This window comes from Acartia tonsa, chromosome 4 (assembly GCF_053477335.1).
Source record: "Acartia tonsa isolate MP-2025a chromosome 4, ASM5347733v1, whole genome shotgun sequence".
Taxonomy (NCBI): Eukaryota; Metazoa; Arthropoda; class Copepoda; order Calanoida; family Acartiidae; genus Acartia; species Acartia tonsa.
This window is the reverse complement of record NC_137263.1, coordinates 42,326,536-42,352,362: the sequence shown is the minus strand read 5'-3', so window position 1 is coordinate 42,352,362 and position 25,827 is coordinate 42,326,536. Positions and strand designations below refer to the sequence as shown.

Below are 25,827 nucleotides of genomic sequence, written 5' to 3'. Positions count from 1 at the left end.
ATACACAAAAATTAAAATTTGTAAAAAAAAATATTTAAATTTTTTTTTTTTTTTTTTTTGGGGGGGGGGGTTCCCCCACCCCAATTACTGGTTTTTGTTTACAAAAGTAAAAAAAAATAAAAACTTTGGAAGTTTAGATTTTTTTTATTTTTTGGGGGATGGGGTGTCCCACCCCCCAAGAAAATAGCTTAAAACCACCAGAGGACCAGTAGGTATATTCCCAGAAGGGTAGAGCCCAATTTGTTCAGCAGTTACTGAGATTTTACAAAAAATGTAAATAAATTTTTTTGGGGGGGTTGTTTTTTTTAGTTTTTGGGGGGTTGGGGGTGTCCCACCCCCCAAGATAATAGCTTAAAACCACCACAGGACCAATAGGTATATACCCTGAAGAGTAGAATCCGATCGGTTCAGTGGTTACCGAGATCTTAAGGGACGGACAGACAGACGGACAGACGGTCAGACGGTCAGACGGACAGACATCAAGCTACTTTGTATTATAGACTAGCGGCTTCGCCCCTAGCTTCTAGGGGCTTTGCCCCAAGAGGTGATAAAAAAAAAAAAAATTCTGGCGAAAATCGTCAAGGACCATGGAAATCTCCTTCAAAAAAAAAAAAAATAAAAAAAAAAAAATGGGGGGGGGATTTTTTGGTTTTTGGGGAGGTTGGGGGTGTCCCACCCCCCAAGAAAATTGCTTAAAACCACCACAGGACCAATAGGTAGATACCCTGAAGAGTAGAATCCGATCGGTTCAGTGGTTACCGAGATCTTAAGGGACAGACAGACAGACGGACAGACAGACATCGTTCTACTTTGTATTATAGACTAGCGGCTTCGCCCCTAGCCTCTAGGGGCTTTGCCCCAAGAGGTGATAAAAAAAATTAATATTTATTGTTTTTAGTGAGAGAATGTTGCTATTCTTTCATTCAAAATAAATGCTGGAATAAAAAATATTTTTTAACAAAGGACCTAGGAAATCTTCAGCAAATAAAAAAAAAAAAAAAAAAAAAAAAAAAATGGGGGGGGATTTTTTTGTTTTTGGGGGGGTTGGGGGTGTCCCACCCCCCAAGAAAATAGCTTAAAACCACCACAGGACCAATAGGTATATACCCTGAAGAGTAGAATCCGATCGGTTCAGTGGTTACCGAGATCTTAAGGGACAGACAGACAGACGGACGGACAGACGGTCAGACGGACAGACAGACATCGTCCTACTTTGTATTATAGATATACATAAGTTGTTTTTGTTTTATTTATAAATCTAAAACCGGGTTAAACCTAGAATATCTCTTTTCCTATTAGTTTTATTCTATTTTATATTATTTCTCCTACCCTGAATACAACAATCAATTTTGTATTTCTCTGATAAAGAAAATGTCCATGTAATTATGGATATGTGGTTTTTAAAAATCATCCAAAACATTCATGTAACAGTTCAGTTAAATCCAGATATTGTTGTGTGATTTCTTTTCATCACATGACTTAAGAAGCAATTGTATACATGTGTATGGTATGTATGTTTGTTTTTGACACCAGGATTGACGTATCTTGAAGCTTCTATTTATATATGTATACTATGAGTATTGAGTATGCATGTATATTACATTTACCCAACATAGATAACTATTGATGAATTGACAGGTAGAAAATTTGGCTGAGGTTGTTTGTCATCATAGCCTAATTTATATGAAAGTGAATAAATCTTTGGTTTTAAAAATTATCTCGTTTACCTTTTAATATAATCTATAAAGTTGATTGAAATCGCATCCTTTCTTATTGGCTCTATACTTTGTCTGATTTTTTCTCCAACTTTACCATCATATTTACCATCATAGATCATCTTTGAATATAAAAAAATCCATGGAGGTCAGACTGCTTTAAAGCAGCTTAGTAGCCACTTTTAAATTTTACATTTTATTTCTACATATCTTTAGTGTTTCACTTTTATATTTTTTTGCTGTTTATTATATTTCCAGTCGTTCTATTGGACTTATATGTCTTTAGATAAAAGGACTAGTAGCTTTATTAATGACTTTCATAATTTTGAATATATCTTTGATGTTTATTAGTCTGATTTTCAAAATCTTTTTATCTAATAGTAACAAAGTTTACTTTCCAGTTATTCTATTAAGTGTTTTTCTTTATACTAATAATGGAAGTTATCATCCTTGTTTCCATTTTCTTTATAATTTTCTATGTTAGTAATGTATTTGTATACAGTGTATAGGCAGTTATCCAGTAATAACATTATTCTTCTATCATAAATGTCAATAAATAGAAAACCTAGCTATTAGTAGAATGAAAAAGAATCAGAAATACAGAGTTAAGTTTATGGGCTAAAAAAAACCCAAACAAGTCATCATATGTTCACAATCTGCAATTATGAAATGAACTCAAGGACGACAACATTCATAAGTAGCGCAGCACAAAAAAAAACATTAATTGAAATCCGGACAAGGAGATATAGAGAGTAGTTGTTAAAATCGACAATCACAGAACCTTTTTCACGTACTTTTTTATATTTATATAAATTGGATGCTCATTGGTATAGGGAATCTTCACGAAGCTTTACAAAGTGTCTAAAAAAATTAGCCATGTGACGTCATAAAAATGAGGGATTATCCATCTCTTTTTTAGGGATTTTCTTTCCCACTTTACCTCTCATTCCTTATTTTTATGGCGTCAAATGGCTTCAATCTTCGAACACAAAATATTTCCAACATAGCGTTACGGACTGACTGCCGGGCTGACGAACGGACAGACAAATTGAATTATAGAGTAGCTTCGCTACTAAAAAGGTAAGAAGTAACTATATACATAATACTTTGTTGTAGTTTTTAATAACAAAGGAAATATTTCCACAGAATAAAATTAAAGGAATTGACCTAATGATATAGTTCTGAACCTTACGGCAATACAAATACTGTATCGTAAAGTTTATTGTAGTTGTAAAAAAATATCATCAATCCCTTTCATGTTAGCACAGGAATAAGGTCCTTCAGGGCTAACACAAAAGGAATTATCCTAGAATTTTAATTTCCTACTTGCAGACAACTGCGATGCATCTAAAAATAAAAAATCCTTGAAAATACAAAATCCTTTTCCTTTCGAAAATGATTTATGATTTTATTTTGATTTAAATATATTGAATGCTAAATATAGAATATAAATGTTGTAAATGATGTTAAACTGTCATGTTAGAATCCCCTTTCAATATCTAATTTAGATTAATTTTCTTTTACTACAAACATAAATATTATATTCAACAGTTTATGAATAACAAGGATGACAACAGTAATAAAAGTGGAGTTATAACAGTCGGACAAAAGAATATCAATAAATTTAGAGTGACATTGCTTTAAATATTAAAGTATTAAATATTTTATATGTAGATAATTTATTCAGAATGGGCACAGCTAAATTAATCGTCAACCATTTTTTTCCCAATATTTACTTGAAATTAAAAGCAGAACTTTACATAAAATAATTAGGAAAAGGATTAATTTCCCTTACAATATCAAACTTATGTATCCCTGCAAGGATTTTTTTGTGGGTGTTTGAGCCCTCCAAAATATTACCCTGAAGGCAAAAATTTTGTACGTGACGGGGGTGTTTAAATATTATTTTATTTGTAAGGGCTTTAAATATTTTTTTAATAGAGTATTAGAGGATTTTTTAGGAATTCCATTGAACAAAGCATTTCTGAATGACTATAAAAATTTGGTTATTTTATCCTTATAATAAAGTAACAGGATCTGTGTCTGTGTACCCATGGAACTCGGTTTTACTTTACAGTGTAGCTTCTCATATGTCCTGGGAATTTTTATAACAATTTGGGGGGATTGTCCCACCACCTTCACATATGATATTTTTTTTACTTTTCCTTTTTAAACTAAATAAAAAAATTGGGTTGTCGAATTCAACCCCTCCCACCTCAAGTGCTCCGAGTGGCCTCTGAGACGTATCCGCATAAGATAATAAGTAAATTACATGGAAGCGATGCTACACAATAATATTTCCTTAATTGTTTCAAAAGAAATGAAAAAAAAACAAATCTATCCTCCCTAATTAGCTACATTCAGTAATAAAGATTATAAAAAAAACTTTTTTATAATCATTAGAAAAGTTGATAAAAAAAAGTTTATTTTAAAATAATATTGACAAACTTATAAAGTAGCGACGCTACCTTAAAAAAGTGTGAAATGTTAGACTATCTTTCTCGTTTAATAATTGAATATAAGGTGATGACATGCAAGTTAGGAGCCGATTTTGTACAGTGTATATTCTTTTGGAATTTCTATTAAATCTTGATTGGGTTGTATAAACACTCAGTGTCCAAACTTTTCTACTAAATATTTTAATCCATTGTTTTATTCCTTAAAATTTTTATACTGTACTTAATTGTTCTTTTTCTATTTAGATAGTGAACACACAGTTTGAGAAAATAAAGGACTCAGTACTAGATCTTTACAAGGTAAAACTTTAACATAAATTTACAAACTTTCTTGTGACGTCACAGCTACAGTCACATACACACACTCATACTATCAGCTGTTATAAGATAGAGGAGTGTGTGTGTGAAGGAGAGAGAGAGAGAGAAAGAGAGAGATATGGAAGATATATTTAGGAAGAAAAAAAAGAGAGTATTTTTTTGTGTGAGAGAAAGTGAAAAAAAAGCAATATCGATAGGTAAAAAGGGATAACCATTAGAAAAAAAGAGAGAAATTTGTGTGAAATTAAAATTTGAATGCACTTCTGAAGACAAGCAAACTTTCTACACTTTTCATACAAATTTTATGTTCCTTAAACTTTCAATAAGAATAAGGCAGTATATTTTTGGTTTTTGAAATTTGACCACTCCAATTTTTTTAATGAAGTCAATCAACTCGATTTTAATCATGATCAAGAATGTTGCAAAATTGTTATGATTGATTTATTGTAGTATGCGTCCAATAGCAAGAATGGTTTAGCGTCTGCACCTGGTTACTCAAAAAATATTATGTTATTGATTGATTGAAGGACGTTTCCAGCAGTAAGGATAAGTAAACGTCAGCACCTGGTTACTCAGAGATATTATATCATTGATTAATTGTAGAGTGCGTCCAATAGCAAGAATGGGTTGGCTTCAGCACCTGGTTACTCAAATATATTATGTTATTGATTGATTGTAGGTCGGTTTCTGCAGTAAGAAAAAGTTAACGACAGCACCTAGTTACTCAGAGTTATTATATATTTGATTGATTGCAGGATGTGTCCAATAGCAAGAATGGGTTGGCGCCAGCACCTGGTTACTCAAAAATAGAAAACATTGTGGTAGACTGTACTCATATGAAGGTAATTTACCTTTGATTGTCTTCCTTAATTGAACCTGAATGAGGACACACACAGGAACATTAACAATTCATCTAATAGCAGTTTTTTCCAGGGAGCTGTTTATTGAGCTGTTTATTACCCTAGTCCCCATAGTTTAATAATACCGTTTAATTAACAAAAAGAGGGGGGCTATTTATTCGTTTGTTTGTTTACGTCAGGTTAGAACAGGTTATATAGGGAACTGGGCAGTTAATAGTACATTTTATTTAAGAATTCAAAGAGGGGGACTAGTAGTTCGTTCTTTAAGTCAGGTTATGATAGGTTAGATTGGGAAACAGCGTATAGTGTCCAATAAAATATGACAATTCAACACTGATGACCAATGATAGGACAGTATACATTGTAATTGACCAATGGTAAATTGTATACTGGTCTATCATTAGTCATTTGTGTTGTATGATGTCATTTTTTATTTGACATATTACGCTGTTTCTCAAATTGGGCACTGGGCAGTCATGTGTGGTTACGGCACTGCGGGTTTAGGCCGAGCAGGTGTTTGTCTGGTAAGCCGAGCGTTCTCGGCCCACAGGGTAACGAGTTCGAGTTCAACGAGCCCTAGCCTTGAATTATTCTACCAAAACAAACTAGCAGGATTTAGTCATACAGAAATTATATATTTAACTGAATAATATTTACAAGCAATGTTTACTATATATATACAACAGATTATAACAATGGTTAGGTTTGAAGGGGGTGTGGGACGCTAGGGCTTAGCTCCCGGCGGTAGACAGGCTGTGGGGGCAGCGGTGGTAAAAGGGGAGGCAGCGCCTCCCGGTTATATAAGCGCGTGAGGGGCGCGTGATAGCTGCATGTTTGAGCCCCTCCCCACATTTAGGCAGGCCAGTTTGACCGCTAGATAGCGGGGTCAACATCGGTCATGAGATAGATGGTGATATAATAAGATTAGTGCAGTGGGTTTGTTATGATAAGTCACAGCGTAGCAACTCTGTAAACTGCCTGTCCGTCTGGTTGTCGTATTACCACAACCTCCCCTTCAAGGGTTGCGTGGCTCTCGAGCCACCAGGCCTTGAACCTGGGGATACGACAACCTATGTCTGCGCAGGACAGGCTCTTCCTGGGGCACAGCTCGATGGAGGACAGCTCTGGCTACACAGGCTCCACGGGACACTCGTTGCTCGGTCTGGCTGTGGTTGGATATCAGCATTGTCAGCTCCTGGTTGGCTTCTAGATGGGGGTTGGCGACGGCCAGGCCCCGGCGCTGGAAATTTTGCCTCATCTGCAGGACTAGCTCTGCCTCAGCGGGTAGCTGGACACGGAGGCCTAGGCTAACTCTGGTGGTTCCCAAGGGGGGAATGACGATGGATGAGGGCGCATAAAATTCCATGGGGGCGCCTGCTTGGTTCAGGTTGCTTGGCCTCCTAGCTCCTACCCGGATAGGGATGGCTGTCATCAACAGGGGGCACATGGCTTCAGCTTCGTCCTCTGGGGCGGCCTCTTCCATTGCAACAGCTGCTTCTCCTCCTACAGGCTCGCTGCTGGCTGGCAGGTGCTCCATGTCTGCATCAGGGTTCCAGATGGCATCTCTGGGGGGCTCTGGAACTGGCGGCGGCGGCGGTGGTTCGTTGGGTTGCTCCTGCAGGTCCTCTTCTACTGGGTCACGATCCTGGCCGCTGGGCTGTGGGGCGGCTGCGGCCGGCTGGTGCACTGGGAACTGTCCTGGGTCGCTAGCTGCGGGCGCCGCCGCTCCAACCGGCAGCTCGGTGGCATCCTCGTCGCCGTCCACGTCAACTTGAATGTCTGCTGGAATCTGGTGGGCAGTCACATCTCCAGTGTATTTGCGCAGTCGGCCTACATGCGCGGTAACTTCCGAGATCCTGGCTATTGGAGAGGCAGGTTTGATGACATAATGGACTTCTGTAGCTTTCCTCACTACCTTCCAGGGGCCAGTCCATCTCTTGGTGATCTTGGCTGCCTTCCCTGGCACCAGGCGGGGGGCCAGGTACCAGACCAAGTCTCCAACCTCATACTTGGCCGTGCCTTCGTAGGCTGCCGCGCTCCTCCGGATGGCTCCCTCCTCCTTCTGCTGGATGGCATCATACACTGCATAGTAACGTTGCAGGAGGGCTTGGACGTTGGCTGGAACCGAGGCATATTCTGTTTCTGACAGCCGGAGCACCATGTCCACCGGAAGCTTGGCCTCTCTCCCAAAGAAGGCCAGGAACGGGGTTACGCCGGTAGATCTGCAGGCCTTGGTGTTGTAGGCGAAGGCAATGGCAGGCAAGTGGGGCTCCCAGTTGTTGTCGTCTCTGTCTAAAAACAGACGCATGCCTGTATTGAGCGTCCGATGGAACCTTTCCACTCGGTTGGACTGTGGGTTGTAGGGTGGTGGATGTGTCAGGCCAATCTCAAGCCTGGAGGCCAGTTCCTGGAATACCTGGCCGGTGAACTCCATCCCATTGTCGGAGTGGATCTTCAGGGGGCATCCAAACGTGGCCAGGTGGCGGTGCAGCAGGGCTTCAGCCACCGTGAGGGTGCGCTTGTTGGGGATGGCGTAGAGGCTGACAAACCGGCTGAACCCATCTTGGCAGGTGAGGATGTAGCGGTTCCCAGCTGGGGTCTCTGGCAGCGGCCCCACCAGGTCGATGAACAGGACTTGCTGTGGATACCCTTGGCGGGAGGGTACATGTATCCCTTGCTTCAACCTTTCCTTGGTAACCTTCTGGACACATTCAGGACAAGTCTGCACCATCAGGCGGACGTCACGGGCCAGGTTGGGCCACCAGAAGTGCATGGCAACGCGGGCGATAGTCGCGTCCATCCCAAAGTGTCCAGCCATGGGGGTCCCATGGGCTAGAAAGAACGCGTCCTGCTGGAGGGCCGAAGGCAGCAGGTATCTTGTCCGTTCCCCTGTCAGGGTCTGGTCAGTGGTGGTGAGGCAACCATGCTCGTCAAGTCCCAGGGCTGGGAAGCGGCTGGCGTACTGCTGCTCGTCTCGTTCCTTGCCGCGCAGCTCAGCCTTGGTTGGGGCTCTGCCATCAGCTACCCACTGGCGGACACGGAGCAGGAGAGGGTCTTGTGTCTGGGCTTCTAGTACTCTAGCTGGGTCCAGTCGGGCGGCAGGGGGCCGGCTGGCTGCGGACTCCCCTAGCTAGCGTCAGCGTTGGTGTTCTGGGTGCCAGGACGGTGGCAGACAGTAAAATCTAGGGCCGCTAGCTCCTCTTGCCAGCGGGCCACCATCCCTGTGGATGTGTTCAGTGACTTCATCTGCAGCAAGGCTGAGGAATCAGTGTTGATCTGGAAGCTGCGGTAGGACAAGATGCCGTGGAATTTCCGGATTCCATACATAATGGCGGCCATCTCTCCCTTCCAGGACGGGTAGCGAGTCTCGGGGTCGGTTGTCTTGCGCCCCACGGCGGCAATCAGTCTCTCCTTGCCATCCTGGCATTGACTCAGAATGGCAGAGATGGCGCGGCTGCTGAAATCTGTGGTGAGCTGGAATACCGCTGGCAAGTCAAACCTGGGCGGCGCTCGGATGGGGGCTTGACGGAACTTGTCCTTGAGCTGCAGCAGCTGGGCTTCCATCTCAGGTGTCCAGGCTAGGGTCTTGGCCGTCTTCTGCCGATTCATCTCGTAGGTGAGGTCGGCATACTCTGGGATGAACAGGCGGTAGTATCCAAAGAACCCCAGAAGCGCCAGCAAATCTTTGGGGGTGCTGGGGGCCGGCCAGTCCAGGATACGGTCAATATAATCCTCTTGCATGGCTATCCCTTCACGGCTGAGGGTGTGGCCCAGATAATCCACCTTGGCTCGGAACAGCTTAGTCTTAGCTGGCTTGAGGCGGATTCCTCCCCTGCGGTGGGCTTCCAAGACCTCTCGGAGCCTAGCCAGGTGGGCCCAGGTATCCTGGTGGAAGGTCAGGACGTCGTCAAGGTATGACTGGAGGTTGGCTGTGCCTAATGGGTTTAGGACCCCTGCAATAAATCTGGAATAGACAGATGGTGCCGTAGCCAGGCCAAAGGGCATCCTTTTCCATTGATACAAGCCTCTGGGGGTGGTGAAGGCGGTGCAGGGCCGGCTGTCCTCAGACACACGGATGGTGTAGTATGCGGCCACCGCGTCTAGGGCACTGTAGACGCGGTGCCCTCCAGCTCGTTCTACCAGCTGCTGGATCCTGGGCAGAGGGTAGCTGTCCAGCTCCAGGCACTTGTTGAGGGCTCTGTAGACGGCCAGGCCCCGGCGCTGGAAATTTTGCCTCATCTGCAGGACTAGCTCTGCCTCAGCGGGTAGCTGGACACGGAGGCCTAGGCTAACTCTGGTGGTTCCCAAGGGGGGAATGACGATGGATGAGGGCGCATAAAATTCCATGGGGGCGCCTGCTTGGTTCAGGTTGCTTGGCCTCCTAGCTCCTACCCGGATAGGGATGGCTGTCATCAACAGGGGGCACATGGCTTCAGCTTCGTCCTCTGGGGCGGCCTCTTCCATTGCAACAGCTGCTTCTCCTCCTACAGGCTCGCTGCTGGCTGGCAGGTGCTCCATGTCTGCATCAGGGTTCCAGATGGCATCTCTGGGGGGCTCTGGAACTGGCGGCGGCGGCGGTGGTTCGTTGGGTTGCTCCTGCAGGTCCTCTTCTACTGGGTCACGATCCTGGCCGCTGGGCTGTGGGGCGGCTGCGGCCGGCTGGTGCACTGGGAACTGTCCTGGGTTGCTAGCTGCGGGCGCCGCCGCTCCAACCGGCAGCTCGGTGGCATCCTCGTCGCCGTCCACGTCAACTTGAATGTCTGCTGGAATCTGGTGGGCAGTCACATCTCCAGTGTATTTGCGCAGTCGGCCTACATGCGCGGTAACTTCCGAGATCCTGGCTATTGGAGAGGCAGGTTTGATGACATAATGGACTTCTGTAGCTTTCCTCACTACCTTCCAGGGGCCAGTCCATCTCTTGGTGATCTTGGCTGCCTTCCCTGGCACCAGGCGGGGGGCCAGGTACCAGACCAAGTCTCCAACCTCATACTTGGCCGTGCCTTCGTAGGCTGCCGCGCTCCTCCGGATGGCTCCCTCCTCCTTCTGCTGGATGGCATCATACACTGCATAGTAACGTTGCAGGAGGGCTTGGACGTTGGCTGGAACCGAGGCATATTCTGTTTCTGACAGCCGGAGCACCATGTCCACCGGAAGCTTGGCCTCTCTCCCAAAGAAGGCCAGGAACGGGGTTACGCCGGTAGATCTGCAGGCCTTGGTGTTGTAGGCGAAGGCAATGGCAGGCAAGTGGGGCTCCCAGTTGTTGTCGTCTCTGTCTAAAAACAGACGCATGCCTGTATTGAGCGTCCGATGGAACCTTTCCACTCGGTTGGACTGTGGGTTGTAGGGTGGTGGATGTGTCAGGCCAATCTCAAGCCTGGAGGCCAGTTCCTGGAATACCTGGCCGGTGAACTCCATCCCATTGTCGGAGTGGATCTTCAGGGGGCATCCAAACGTGGCCAGGTGGCGGTGCAGCAGGGCTTCAGCCACCGTGAGGGTGCGCTTGTTGGGGATGGCGTAGAGGCTGACAAACCGGCTGAACCCATCTTGGCAGGTGAGGATGTAGCGGTTCCCAGCTGGGGTCTCTGGCAGCGGCCCCACCAGGTCGATGAACAGGACTTGCTGTGGATACCCTTGGCGGGAGGGTACATGTATCCCTTGCTTCAACCTTTCCTTGGTAACCTTCTGGACACATTCAGGACAAGTCTGCACCATCAGGCGGACGTCACGGGCCAGGTTGGGCCACCAGAAGTGCATGGCAACGCGGGCGATAGTCGCGTCCATCCCAAAGTGTCCAGCCATGGGGGTCCCATGGGCTAGAAAGAACGCGTCCTGCTGGAGGGCCGAAGGCAGCAGGTATCTTGTCCGTTCCCCTGTCAGGGTCTGGTCAGTGGTGGTGAGGCAACCATGCTCGTCAAGTCCCAGGGCTGGGAAGCGGCTGGCGTACTGCTGCTCGTCTCGTTCCTTGCCGCGCAGCTCAGCCTTGGTTGGGGCTCTGCCATCAGCTACCCACTGGCGGACACGGAGCAGGAGAGGGTCTTGTGTCTGGGCTTCTAGTACTCTAGCTGGGTCCAGTCGGGCGGCAGGGGGCCGGCTGGCTGCGGACTCCCCTAGCTAGCGTCAGCGTTGGTGTTCTGGGTGCCAGGACGGTGGCAGACAGTAAAATCTAGGGCCGCTAGCTCCTCTTGCCAGCGGGCCACCATCCCTGTGGATGTGTTCAGTGACTTCATCTGCAGCAAGGCTGAGGAATCAGTGTTGATCTGGAAGCTGCGGTAGGACAAGATGCCGTGGAATTTCCGGATTCCATACATAATGGCGGCCATCTCTCCCTTCCAGGACGGGTAGCGAGTCTCGGGGTCGGTTGTCTTGCGCCCCACGGCGGCAATCAGTCTCTCCTTGCCGTCCTGGCATTGACTCAGAATGGCAGAGATGGCGCGGCTGCTGAAATCTGTGGTGAGCTGGAATACCGCTGGCAAGTCAAACCTGGGCGGCGCTCGGATGGGGGCTTGACGGAACTTGTCCTTGAGCTGCAGCAGCTGGGCTTCCATCTCAGGTGTCCAGGCTAGGGTCTTGGCCGTCTTCTGCCGATTCATCTCGTAGGTGAGGTCGGCATACTCTGGGATGAACAGGCGGTAGTATCCAAAGAACCCCAGAAGCGCCAGCAAATCTTTGGGGGTGCTGGGGGCCGGCCAGTCCAGGATACGGTCAATATAATCCTCTTGCATGGCTATCCCTTCACGGCTGAGGGTGTGGCCCAGATAATCCACCTTGGCTCGGAACAGCTTAGTCTTGGCTGGCTTGAGGCGGATTCCTCCCCTGCGGTGGGCTTCCAAGACCTCTCGGAGCCTAGCCAGGTGGGCCCAGGTATCCTGGTGGAAGGTCAGGACGTCGTCAAGGTATGACTGGAGGTTGGCTGTGCCTAATGGGTTTAGGACCCCTGCAATAAATCTGGAATAGACAGATGGTGCCGTAGCCAGGCCAAAGGGCATCCTTTTCCATTGATACAAGCCTCTGGGGGTGGTGAAGGCGGTGCAGGGCCGGCTGTCCTCAGACACACGGATGGTGTAGTATGCGGCCACCGCGTCTAGGGCACTGTAGACGCGGTGCCCTCCAGCTCGTTCTACCAGCTGCTGGATCCTGGGCAGAGGGTAGCTGTCCAGCTCCAGGCACTTGTTGAGGGCTCTGTAGTCGACGGCCCAGCGGGTGCTCCCGTCCTTCTTCTTGATGGGCACCAAGGGGCTGCTCCAGGCGGAGTCTGACAGCTCTATGACTCCCTCCTGTAGCCAAGTGTCCAATTGTTTCTCCAGCTCAGCCTCCTGCCGCGGGTTCAGATCCCTAAATCTCTGGCGGATCGGCTGGGTCCCTGGCTTGAGGCGCAGCTGCAGCTCGACTACATCTGTGCAGCCGGGGGTAGAGTTGGAGAAGACGTCCCTGTACTCTGATAACATGGTCCAAACCTCCTTTTTGAGCAAGGGATCCTTGCGCAGGAACTCGTTGTCTTCCATCTCAAGGGCCTCCCACAACTCCTGCATGTCTGGGGGCTCAACAGGCTCTTGGAACGAGTGGAGACTCGGAGGAGGCTTATCAGAAACCTCTAAAATGTCGGGCTTGACCAGCTCCCCTGCCACTGGGAGGCCAGCGTCCAGCAGGAGGGGCGTCTCCCCTTCGTTTACCACCAGCACTCGAAACACAGTGGCGGATCCAGGCCTGTGGGCATACAGGCCTTCTGGGATGACAAGATCCTCCCCAAACCTCTGTTCTGGGGCAGCTAGTTGGATGGCATCCTTGGTGCGGTGGCCTACTAACTCAACAGGGACCGCCATGACACCGCGGCCAGGCAAGACCACCCGCTTGGCCGTGCGAAGTTGGGGTGGCTGGCCGTCAGTTGGAGTGACAGCGCTTAGCCTATACGTGGCTGGTGTGGGGTCAGCTTCGGCTCCGGGAGCCACCGGCCGCGACTTGACGGGCTCGGCTTCGGGAGGGGCTGACGTGTCGGAGCCAAGTGTGGCTCCGAGGGCGTCCGGCCACGATTTGACGGGCTCGGCGCTGGGAGAGGCCAAGGCGCTGGATCCAGCCTGGGCTCCGTGGGCGTCCGGCCGCGACTTGACGGGCTCGGCGCTAGGAGAGGCTGAGGCAGCGGAGCCATGCATGGCTCCGGAGGCAGCCGGCCACGACTTGACGGGCACGGCGCCGGGAGAGGCTGATTCCTGGGAGTTGAGTGTGGCTCCGGGTGCATCAGACCGCGACTTGACGGGTCTGGACTCGGGCTTGGCTGGTTGACTGGCTGGGGGTCCCAGGTAGAGGGGGCCAGGTGGACACGGCTGGCCGTTGATAAAGGTGTCGGAGGAGAAGATTGGTTCTGGAGGGCTGGCAATCTCAGGGAACGTTGTTGGCAGGTTCTCCCGCGGCACCTTGGGCACTGGGGGCAACCCCATGGCTAGCAGGTTGGCCCCCTTATGGGCGTTGAGCGCAGCATCCACCCAGTGCGTGCCTTTCTCGACCACACGCGGCTGCTCTGGCAGTGGGCCTGGCAGAGGCCCTTCATAACTCAGCTCTCTCTCGGCTGTCTCCCGGTCAATGGGGACGCCACGGAGTGGGATAAACTCCCCACGCACCCACAAGCAAGGTGGTTGCATGTCGAAACAGAGCCTAGTTCCGAACTCCTTGAGAAAATACCCTCCTAGGTTCAGAGGGTGTGAGAGGTTCCGGACCACAGTCACGTGGTAAAGATGGAGTATAAGGGTGTGTGAGACTGCCATATATAATTCTTTCAATTTTCCTATTACCTGGAGGGGCTGGCCTTCCTCGTTAGCAGTCAGGATTTGGGTGTTGTCCGGAATCAACATGCGCTGCACGCCCATTGCGTGCATGAGGTGTTCAGAAATTACAGCAGACCCTGGTACACAGTTGCCAGAATCGATCATGGCATCAACCTGTACATGCTGGGCAGGGTCAGGAGTAGGAAACCTCACCCTGATATGGCAGGGGAAGTGGAGGTCCTGCCCTTGAGACAAGGGGGCCTCCCGTTCGGCTGGGGTTGGCAGAAACTTCGGTGGTGGCCGAACCGCAGCTATGGTGGTATCTCTTACCATGGTGGCTTAGACTGTAGCTTCGAATCACTAGAGCTTATTAATTATCACTGGGTCAACAATTTTATATTTATTTTTATCACTTGGTTGACATTTATACACACTTATGTGTTGTTATCACTAGGAGCTCTAGGTGTGATTCTGGAAGCACTGGCAGCAGGGAATGTCCGTCCTGCAAGGTTCAGAGGGGTGACGGCGGTAGGGAATGACCCGTCCTACAGCGCCGCTGGTTCGAATCCCGAAAATGACGGCAGGGAATGGCCCGTCCTGCAGCGCCTCGGGTTCGAATCCTGGAAGGCAGCGGCAGGGAATGTCCCGTCCTGCCGTGCCTGTGGCTCAAAATCTGCTATCCGTCGCAGTGGTAGGGCTTACTTGTGTGCTGAAGCTTCGCAGCCACACATTGCCTTCTCAAGGAGACCAGCACCCAGCTGTCTGTCTCGTAGGTTTGGCCTGGGTGTCCTGGGGCTTGTCCCAGCTACACTTGCCAATTTAGACTCAGTTCTGTAGCCGTCTGAGCTAAATTATCCGATTACCGTGGCTGCGCACCTAGCGCTACTCCTACACGGTACGGAAAAAGCGTCTTAACTAGCGCTTTTAGCAGGCTAAATCTGCTTGCCGTAGGCCAGAGGCCCACATATTGCGTTCAAAATGATGGAAATTCGACCTAAAAAGGCCGTCTCGCGGGTCAGTTGGCTTCTCAGTTGGCGGCTGATTGTCCCCTTACTTGCCAAAGGGTCCAATCAGAGGTAGAATAGGCTAGTTTCTGTAAGGCTCAATTGAAACACGCTGACACCAAGTTCTGGTAAGCCGAGCGTTCTCGGCCCACAGGGTAACGAGTTCGAGTTCAACGAGCCCTAGCCTTGAATTATTCTACCAAAACAAACTAGCAGGATTTAGTCATACAGAAATTATATATTTAACTGAATAATATTTACAAGCAATGTTTACTATATATATACAACAGATTATAACAATGGTTAGGTTTGAAGGGGGTGTGGGACGCTAGGGCTTAGCTCCCGGCGGTAGACAGGCTGTGGGGGCAGCGGTGGTAAAAGGGGAGGCAGCGCCTCCCGGTTATATAAGCGCGTGAGGGGCGCGTGATAGCTGCATGTTTGAGCCCCTCCCCACATTTAGGCAGGCCAGTTTGACCGCTAGATAGCGGGGTCAACATCGGTCATGAGATAGATGGTGATATAATAAGATTAGTGCAGTGGGTTTGTTATGATAAGTCACAGCGTAGCAACTCTGTAAACTGCCTGTCCGTCTGGTTGTCGTATTACCACATTTGTAATTGGAACTATCCCCATTTATTTTCATTCTATTCTAAGGGGGTATGGGGGTTTCAATGCTCGATATGTACTTTGATGGAAAGAACCAAATATTACCAATCAATCAATCAATCAAAAAAACTTTACTTCAGGGTGAAATAGATACCCTGGACAACCTGTTGGACACGAGCAGGCCACAGCTCAAGAAAAAATGGGAATATGAACTTTACAGGATTTCAATGGAACAGAAAGTGTACCAGGTAATAATTTAGTATTCAATGGTCTGTGTTCAGCTAGAATCCTGTTCACGCACCTGTTTTTTTTTTAAATACTTAATTAGTTATGTATATTTTTTTTTCTTTTTTGGGTTCCAATATTTTCAAAGAGTTGAGATTTAAGCATGAAAATTTTACCTTTTCTCTCATATAATTCAAGTGAAAATTGTATATATATACATACCTTATTGTCATACTTATGGAATAGGTTTACCAATACAAGAAATATCAAATTATAAACCTTATTGCAAAATTTTAAAACGATTCAGCCACTCTGACATGTATAAATTATTACTCGCCTGACATAGTTTCCTGGCGTAAATTTAACTCATTTCAGGGGCAGATAGATGATCTAAGTTCTTTGAAAGAAGATTTGAGTAGATTACTCAAGATTGCCCAACAATTAGAACCATACCTAAAGTAAGAATTCTTATCTTCAATACAAAGTAGAACGATGTATGTCCGTTTGTCCGTATGATCTCGCTTACCACTGGACCAATTGTACTCTGTTTTTAGGGAATATTACAGGTTGGTTTTTGTCTATTTTCAGACACCTCCAGAACACCTTGACGCTAGGGGCACCCCCGCTTTAAATATCTATGCAATTTTTGTTTAAATTATATTATAATCCATTAAATGAAATGTATGTGACCTTAAATCTTTTTAATGCATCTATTTAAAATTAATACTACCTCCTAATAGTTTCAACTTTTTTCCAGGCAAAATTAATGAGGTGGACAACATTTAGGGTTAAAGGGATGGGTCAAAAGGTTATTTTTACCGTAAAATTTAACCAAATATATATTTTTTTAAAAGTAGGTATTAACATTTGCGTATTTTTATCAAGGTTACAAATAACTTACTAGCTTAGAATATATTTTTTTCTTTATGAAAGTGGTTTGAGATAATATACATATAGGTAATAACATAGGTAATTATTTTGTAGTATATCTAGACTTTTAAGGGGATGTATGATTTAACAGGATCTTTACAATATAAACTTTTAAAAATGTCCTCTTTTTGTTGACACGTTCTATAAAACTTACAAAAAAAAAACTGGAAACTGAACGGATTTTGGGCCGTAAAGGATACAATTTAAAAAAATTTAAATATCTCCTTGATTCCTGGTTGCCATCATATTGAGGCTGTCCCATCAATCCTTAATTCCCGGTAATAATTTTACACTTGGCAGAATTTATTTTCAGTTGACAAAGTTTCAACATTTTTCATCAGAATCAAATTAAATTCTTAGCAACATTTTCCTTTTTCTGGTCAACTTGTTGATAATTCTGCTCTCTCTGGCCACACGCACACCTTTCCTTTTATTCCTTTTCAATTTTAAACTTGTTCAACAGTTGAAGTTCAGAGGGAGAGAGGGGGGGGGGGGGCAGTTGGCTGTTTATTTCACTGGTCCCCAAAGTTTTACAATAACGTTTCCTTATTTGTTGGCTAAACAGCTTTGGGAACTTTTACTGAATTTTGGTTGGTTGGTTTATAAAGTTGAGTGTTCAAACGTTTCAACGACTAATTTTAATCTACTTAGGGGTAATATTGTGTGTCATTATTGGGGAAGTACATCAATTTGTTGGACAATATCTTGTCCCCTTAGATCCCTGGTTGGAGCTGCTGATGCTGGCAACAAGGATTCTTCACAATTAATTTGATTCTTGATTTATATAATTTATAACTTTTATAAGCTTCCTTGTAACATTATTTATCTAAAAATTCTAAAAATGTTTAATGACCTATTTTTCTATAAAATTGACATATTTCCCTTTCTTCTAAGAAGAAAGAGTGGTGATGTGATAGGTGGTTTTAACGTTCAATCAAGGAAGTTCCATTTGTGGTCCAAGGATGGTCAATGGAATTATTTCAAGGGATATGGCTTACTGAGTTCCCTGAATTCCTTATAGTCAAAGGTAGAATCCTTTGAATGTATATTTCTTATCTTTTAAGATTTTTGTTCTTAATAATGATTCAAATATTTTAAGGAACGGTCAAGGTGAGCAGCCTCAACCCTCCAGCTCCCTGTACACCTCCCAATCCCGATCATCCGGTCCTGGTGACCGTGGGGACCGTCCTCCGCAGGTCACCAGGTCCACGGGCATCCCTACCTTTCAAGAATACCGCGAGCAACGCCAGCGCAGCGCTGCCGAGGCCGCCAACCAGATGCGGACGGCGTCCTCGTCGCAGGATGCGCAGCAACAACAGCGAAACCGTGTGCAAACCAACGCCGACCTCCACAAGTCGATGATCGTGGACACACCGAGGGAGCGCATGGTCGTGGACTACGAGCAGAAACAGGTTGAGTTCTACACTGCGCAAGACGCTTCCAAGCCGCAAAGTAAAACATTGCCGCGTCGTGGTAAATCCGATTACCTGTCTGACTACCACGACATGGCGGGTTTGGGCGGCAACAGTAGTAGCGGCGGTCCAGTTGGTGCTGTGGCGGCGGCGAGTAGTAGTACGGCTCCGCCGTCTGCCGGCTTTGGACAGGTGTCCTTGTTTGAGGAGAAAAATGAGTTTTTGTGGGAGTGTGATCATCCCAAGCCCGGCCTTCTTAGTTCAATACTAGACAAGGTAGGGGAACTGCAAGAAAAAAATTAGCATAATACCTTATCTTACTTTTTATACATTCAGTTAGGTTGGACCGTGTGTTCAACAAAAAAGCTAGCTATTTATTCTGCTTCAAAATTTTCTTTATCTTATATTCTGAATTTCTAGATATTTTTATGTTTTGGCTATGCCTCTAACCTCCAGAGGTATACCCTTACAGAGGAGTGGGTATTCATAAATTGTAGCTCGAATATAATTTTTAAGATGGATAAAATGGTTTAAAACCTGCTTATAATAATTATAATGCTTTCCTGTTTGTTCAGCCGTTTTTAAGTTCTTAAGAAACTCATCGATAGACATAGACATACAGCTACATCAGAATATTCACGATTTGTTAAAATCCTTCTTATTTGTTAGACAAACTTAAAATAAGTAAAATGTAAATTTTAGATATTTAAACTTCCTTTTACTGTAGATTTGCATTCATTCCAAATATTTAAATTCAAATCATTAGATACAACATTTAATTAAAATCATTTAGAATACTCTTTAATTTATTTTTTTCTGATGGACACTATATTATTATGTTGTAAATTCTACCTTTGGAAGCTAATTTTTGGGTGGTGGTGGGGAGAAAAAGGGTTGTAGATTTAAAATTGTCACCTAAATTTAATTTAGTTAAATATAACATTTATTTAAAAATTTGATGCTTATGTTTAAGGTTTGTCTAAAGAATGAACATTCTTTGGAATGTTTGCCCTGGAGATCTGACGGTTTGCAGTCATACAGAAGCTGTGCGGATAATTTGAGGTAAGAACTTGTTAGAAGTTTTGCTTCTCTATAAATTGTCTCCTCTGTAGAAAGACCACTGGGCCGATATGGTCCAACTTAAAGGAACTGTGAAGATTAAAAATCACGTTTCCCCAACAGCGTTACGGGCGGACAGACAATGAGGCCTAAATAATGAATAGAATGATAATTCATCAAGTCTAACATAATCTTGGGGATGGATAGTGATTTTTATACCGTCTCATAAATGATGGTGAAATATGGAATAAGAGTGTAACGAATTATGAAATAATTTTACCAAGTTAGCCGCATGAAGATCAAGAAAAAAAATTTTTTTTGCAAGTGTCTCAAAAATGGGGGGGTGGCGGTTGAACCCCCCCCCGCAGGGGGGCGGCCGGAGGCCGATTTTAAAAAGAAAAACTGTTTCGGAATCATGAATAGCGTCCGGAGGTGAGACAATTGGAATTTTGAAAAACGGAGCAAAAACGCGCGCGCAGCGCGCGCGCAAAGTTGAAAATTACAGAAAAAAAGGTCAAAATGTCCATTTTACACAAAATATCCTCTCGTTTTTTGATCGTTAATAACGTGCAGGTTTTTCAAGTTACATTAATTTCCTTTTAAACCCTGAAAATATGGCCGGATGGCCTCCCGAAAAATCATGACCCAACATTTTCCCCCCATTGGCGGAAAAGTTAGAGCACTTCAAAAAAATTTTTAGGAGGTCTGGCGTATTGGCCACTGTGGGCCTCCCGGTAGGGGGAGAAAAAATCTGAAGGTACCTACAGGACCACAATGGCCGGCTCTAACTATCATTTAGTGTTGCCGGAGGCAATTGCCGGCCGCCTTCCGGTCTTTAAGTGGCGGCAAAGTTAGCGCACCCAAAAACTGGCTATTTTTTGACGTGTTTTTCGCGCGTAGCGCGGCGTGTGTACGTGGCGCAGCCACGTGTATTCCAAGTTTTTTGTAGTCCATCCCAAGCCGGTTCAGCAGATGTGCGGCCGGGCGCGGTCAGCCCAGCCGTTTAGCCGGCAGCGGCCGTCAAAGGTCGCGAAAATCGTCAAAAATCGCTGTTTTTGCGGATTTTCGGCGGGCTGGTGCGGCCAGGCCGGTAGGCCGACCGGTTTGGGACACATATACCTGGATTCTATGGGCCATGGGCCTTCATTGCTATTTTGCACAATTTTTTTCCCCCAATTACCCTGGCCGGGACGGCCGTTCAAAGTCACCTGAGTCAAAATCGGCCAAAAACCGTCAAAAAACGCTGTTTTTGCCGTATTTTCGGCGGCCGGCCACGGCCGAACCGGCAGGCCGACAGGCCTGACCGGCACATCCGTGAAACCGGCTGGCAATGCCGGTTTTGGGGATGTAAAAAAATTGACCCCCCCCTGATGTGATTTTTTCCGGCCACAGCCCCTCAAAGTGGGGTGGTGTCCCAAGAAATTGTAAATTTCCTGTAATGATTATTACTTTGTAATTATTTTCATGTTTTCTTGATTCATACTTTGTAAATACATTCATGTTTTCTTGATTTTAATGATTATTACTTTGTAAATATTTTCAGGTTTTTCTATGATTAGACCCTGTTTTTGCACTGCTACAGGCTGACGCCTCGGGTTCTTGACTAGGTCAATGCTGATGTCTAGGCGTGTTAACTGTTTGTTTCCCAATCTGTGGCATTTTTTATCTTTTTCTTTGACGCTTGCCCCATTCGCTGACGCTTGCCCCACGCGGTCCCATAGCATATTTCACCGTGGTGGTCCCAATCGAAAGGGACCGCGTCAGCCTGTTCTAGACTTTTGCATTTAGATATGAGAAGGACCCGCGTAGGAGATCTCAGGAGAATTTGGACTGTGTACAGAAACCTTATGAACCACCGTGTCTTGGCAAATCTTCAAGGTAACAAAAATATTCTTCTGATTTATTATATCCTACTATATCAAGTACTAGCGTCTGCGCCTTGATATCTAGCGGCTCTATCTTCAAAGGGATAAGAAGGGGGCATAAAAATAGCATAAACTATCCCGGGACCTTTATTAAGTTTCAGACAAAAAATTATTACTTTATTAGATTGGATTTTAGGTTCTCCTATTAAATTCCCTATCGTAGGAAAGCTCCTAATAGGTTTTAGGCTATTATATTTGTACACTTGTAAGTCTGAATTGTTTTAGGTTATTATTTTTCCACCCCAATCCGAATACAGATTCCTTTGATTTTAGGGCGGATTAATATTATATCTATTAATAACATATATAATTATTTATTTTATAAATACTTTGAATAGTTAACTGGAATGCAAATTATAATAATGCACTTAAAGTAATTATTGGGGATAATCCTTAATTTGAATATGGGATATCCCCTCCCACCTGACACATTTAAAGTATACAAAATGGATGGAATTTAAAGCCACCCCCCCGGCCCCCCCACTGTTTTTAAAGTCTACTGATAAAGTTTTTTTTTTCATTACTAAGCCATGGAGTTAATTCAAATCCCTAATAATACAAATAGTCTAGCGGGGCTCCTTTATTGATTTACTAACCTAATCTTAGCCACAGACACCTATAAAATGTGTGAGAGGTGGGGGGAGGGGGGATTGGTTATTGTGGTCCACTGGCAGCTCATGGGGTTCTAGTAGTTATTTTAGCTGTAACATTTGTATGATGTGCCGTCAATTCTGGAATCTTTCCTGGTATCTAAACATCAAAACCGCATATTTTCTTTTACAATACAAACTGCATCTTCCGATTTACATCAAATTTCAACCAATTAAAATGTTTTGCTATTGTGGCTTTTAGGATATATTATGAACAACAAATTTGCAAATATACCAGTATGCGGAACTGATGACACACACATTTGTATGTATTATGTACTGCTTAGTTTATCTCTATGCAAAGTTGATAATTCATTATCACTTGTGGTAACTAACTTAGTTAACATACAAAACAACAAATATCTTAGGTTTTAAAATAGAAGAATTATAAAAATTGTAAAGGAAAGATAATATCTTGCATTTTTATATGTCTAATTTTTCTAAAAAACATTCAATAATTATCTAAAGAAAAGTGTATGAAGAGGTATTATATTAATTACCCTAAATTGACCTAACCTAAATTAATCATAAAATATCCTTTATAAATGTTTGTTTTTGGTCAATTAACAAATTTTTCCATCGCGATTTTAGACCCTTTTAAAATAAAATAAAAATAAATATATTATTTGTCATAAGTAAAACTACTATTCTAATCTTCTAAGCTCACCCTAAAATCATTTAGCACATGAAGCATAACTTAGACAGACTGTATTCACATCTTGAGAAATATCTTTCAATGGTTAGATGCACACTCATAGATTATGCCCGTGCCCATCAACCAGCCTCAGGTGCATTTAAGTATATTAAAATTATAAAACTTTTTCTTTTTTATTTCAAATGATTAAAATTGATTTTTTTAAATTAAAGGATATGGAAAAGAATCTTTAAATTTCAGTACCTTGTTTTTTTATCTCAAACATTGACCAATCATAACATTTTATATTTTATTGTTTATAAACCTCTAAAACCCTGATCAAGTAATAAGCAAAAAAACTTGCAATAAATATTTCTTTTATCATATAACTGTATCCTGTACATTACCTTTATTTCTTGACAATTTTTAAAGTGCCTATCAAGCACTGAAATTCCACCCCCCCCCCCTCAAAATTTTAAAATAGATTGAAAATTAGGGGGTGGGTAAGCTTTTATTCCCACACCCGCGGGGCTACCCAGTACCCAACATAATCTAACCTAACCTAACTTAAAGTATTGATCAAACAAACCAATAAGTAATCCCCCCCCCCCACTTTATTTACAATATAATTCAAATTTAGGTGAATTTCTGTGCTCCACTAGGCCTTTTGAAGAAATCACCGCAATTTTTAATAAATCTATATGTTTCAGAATAACCCCTGTGAAATCTGGCAATGGCGACGAGTTTCCTGGCGTCAAACCTATCCAATACTCAGACTCTGTAGAGGTGCTCACAGTAGCTAGAGACAGGTAGGCCATCATAGTTTCCTGGAGTCAAACCTATCCAATACTCCGACTCTGTAGAGGTGCTCACAGTAGCTAGAGACAGGTAGGTCTTCATAGTTTCCTGGAGTCAAACCTATCCAATACTCCGACTCTGTAGAGGTGCTCACAGTAGCTAGAGACAGGTAGGTCTTCATAGTTTCCTGGAGTCAAACCTATCCAATACTCAGACTCTGTAGAGGTGCTCACAGTAGCTAGAGACAGGTAGGTCATCATAGTTTCCTGGAGTCAAACCTATCCAATACTCAGACTCTGTAGAGGTGCTCACAGTAGCTAGAGACAGGTAGGTCTTCATAGTTTCCTGGAGTCAAACCTATCCAATACTCAGACTCTGTAGAGGTGCTCACAGTAGCTAGAGACAGGTAGGTCTTCATAGTTTCCTGGAGTCAAACCTATCCAATACTCAGACTCTGTAGAGGTGCTCACAGTAGCTAGAGACAGGTAGGTCATCATAGTTTCCTGGAGTCAAACCTATCCAATACTCCGACTCTGTAGAGGTGCTCACAGTAGCTAGAGACAGGTAGGTCTTCATAGTTTCCTGGAGTCAAACCTATCCAATACTCAGACTCTGTAGAGGTGCTCACAGTAGCTAGAGACAGGTAGGTCTTCATAGTTTCCTGGAGTCAAACCAATCCAATACTGCGACTCTGTAGAGGTGCTTACAATTACCAGGGGTAGGCATTAATAGCTCTAGTCCACATAGACAGACAACAAGAAATGCACGGCTGATTTTAAAAAGGACAGTTTTTATTAGGACCAGCGGAATCGGGTGTTCCTTGACGGCTAACAAATGGTCATCAAATGGCATATATTTTAGTGTATAAAATGTGATTTTGCAACATTTAGTTTAGAGACAGAGCAATGAAATTTTATATGGAACCTTTAAAAAGATCAGGAACACAGCAGTCAACACACAAATAAACCTTTTATTGTTTAGATACGCCTTGAAACCTGGTCCTGCCACGCCTTCTCCCATCAACTTCGACAGCAGCTCAGAGATGGAGTCGCTGTACGGTCAGCAGGGCGGCCACCCGCCCCACGACAAGGCGTCGGACCGGGATGTAATACCCAGCGACAACCTGCGGTCACGACCGAAGCGTCAACGAAGTACGAAGGAGTTGAACAGGTCCCGGTCAGCTTCTAATCCTAACCAACAGGTATTGTTATCCTTGGAAAACTTCTTATAGGTCTAGGGAAAGTTTGTAACTACTTTTGAGGAGGTTAACCTTCCTAGAGAAATCCTACATAGAAAAAATACTTTCAAATTTGAGAGTAGGATTAAAAATTCTAGAAGCGTAGCTGCTAGTTTAATTATAGAGTAGCTACTATCAAAATATTAATATATTTAAGAATGTTTTGCTATAATGCCTGCTTACTATATTATTAAGATATTTTGAATTGCAAAGCAGTTGGATCTCTTGCTTGTAATCTTTATATGTATATTTAATTCTATATCGTACTGGGTTATTGCAATTCCTTTATCTTTTAATTAAGATTTGTAATTTATTTGATTATCAATTTATAATGCTTTTCACGTTTACATCTATGAAAGAGATAAAAATTCAGCTATTTGAAAAATTTAATGATTGTAGATTTGTAAGTATGAACATGCGTTCAGTTTTGAACCAATCACATTTTATAACTGTCTCTTAAACCCGATATAATTAGATAAAATCAGAAATTTAGGGGGTCCAAATGGATAAATTATAAAAGTTGAAACAAATTTATTTTGCTATCCTTTCGGTTTTAGCTATTATAAAGTGTATTATACTTTTTATACTCTTTTTCTTTGTATATGACTTTTACTTCTTCCACCATCCACCATTTCATTAATGCTTTCTCGCCATACTAATTTGTATGCGTAGGGGACATCTAAAATATTGATCTTATGGGGAATAGTCCCTTTCGTAACATCGCTCAATAAGGGGCGATTCGTCGTATTTTTAAAATGGCTTTTTATAGGTTATTTTAGGTTAGGTTAGGTTATATTGGGTTAGGTGATTGCCCTAGAGCCCCCAGCAGAGGCTAGAAATAGCAGAAAAGCTACTGTGAAAAATACGAAGAATCGCCCCATAAGGTGCGATGTTACGAAAGGGACTATACCCATCTTATGTTCTATGAGGTTTGTATGTCTATTCGCAAAAACACTGATGAAATTTTTTTATTCAAAAAGTTAATCAGTTTTCATGAAAACTAATTTTATTAATTTAAACTAAAACTATAATTGATATTCAGGCCCTTGATGCAGACTCCAAGTGCGATTCTGATTCCAAGGCAACTGACCGCAAGTTCTACTCGCTGGGACGCACAAGATATCATGAGGAGAAGAACAGCTCCGGTCTTCACACATCTGAATATCATTCTAATACCATTCATAGATCAGGTTTGTTACATAATTTAATCTTACTCCAATAATTAAGAAGCAAACAAGAGAA

The 25,827-nt window shown here is 44.1% G+C and overlaps 1 protein-coding gene across 4 annotated transcripts in view; it reads left to right on the top strand.

Annotated features, from left to right (window-relative positions):
• LOC145317266 (uncharacterized) overlaps positions 1–25,827 on the top strand; it is a 70,048-nt gene that overhangs the window by 18,489 nt on the left and 25,732 nt on the right. For 3 of the 4 annotated variants that reach the window (XM_080158270.1, XM_080158267.1, XM_080158269.1), the window contains exons 2-11: positions 4,418–4,471; positions 5,245–5,331; positions 15,856–15,963; positions 16,316–16,398; positions 17,970–18,558; positions 19,256–19,344; positions 21,130–21,219; positions 23,261–23,359; positions 24,330–24,549; positions 25,628–25,775. In XM_080158270.1, coding sequence (XP_080014396.1) covers positions 4,418–4,471; positions 5,245–5,331; positions 15,856–15,963; positions 16,316–16,398; positions 17,970–18,558; positions 19,256–19,344; positions 21,130–21,219; positions 23,261–23,359; positions 24,330–24,549; positions 25,628–25,775 — 1,567 coding nt within the window. The remainder of the gene's footprint in view (positions 1–4,417; positions 4,472–5,244; positions 5,332–15,855; positions 15,964–16,315; positions 16,399–17,969; positions 18,559–19,255; positions 19,345–21,129; positions 21,220–23,260; positions 23,360–24,329; positions 24,550–25,627; positions 25,776–25,827) is intronic. The other variant, XM_080158268.1, reaches the window with a different exon arrangement.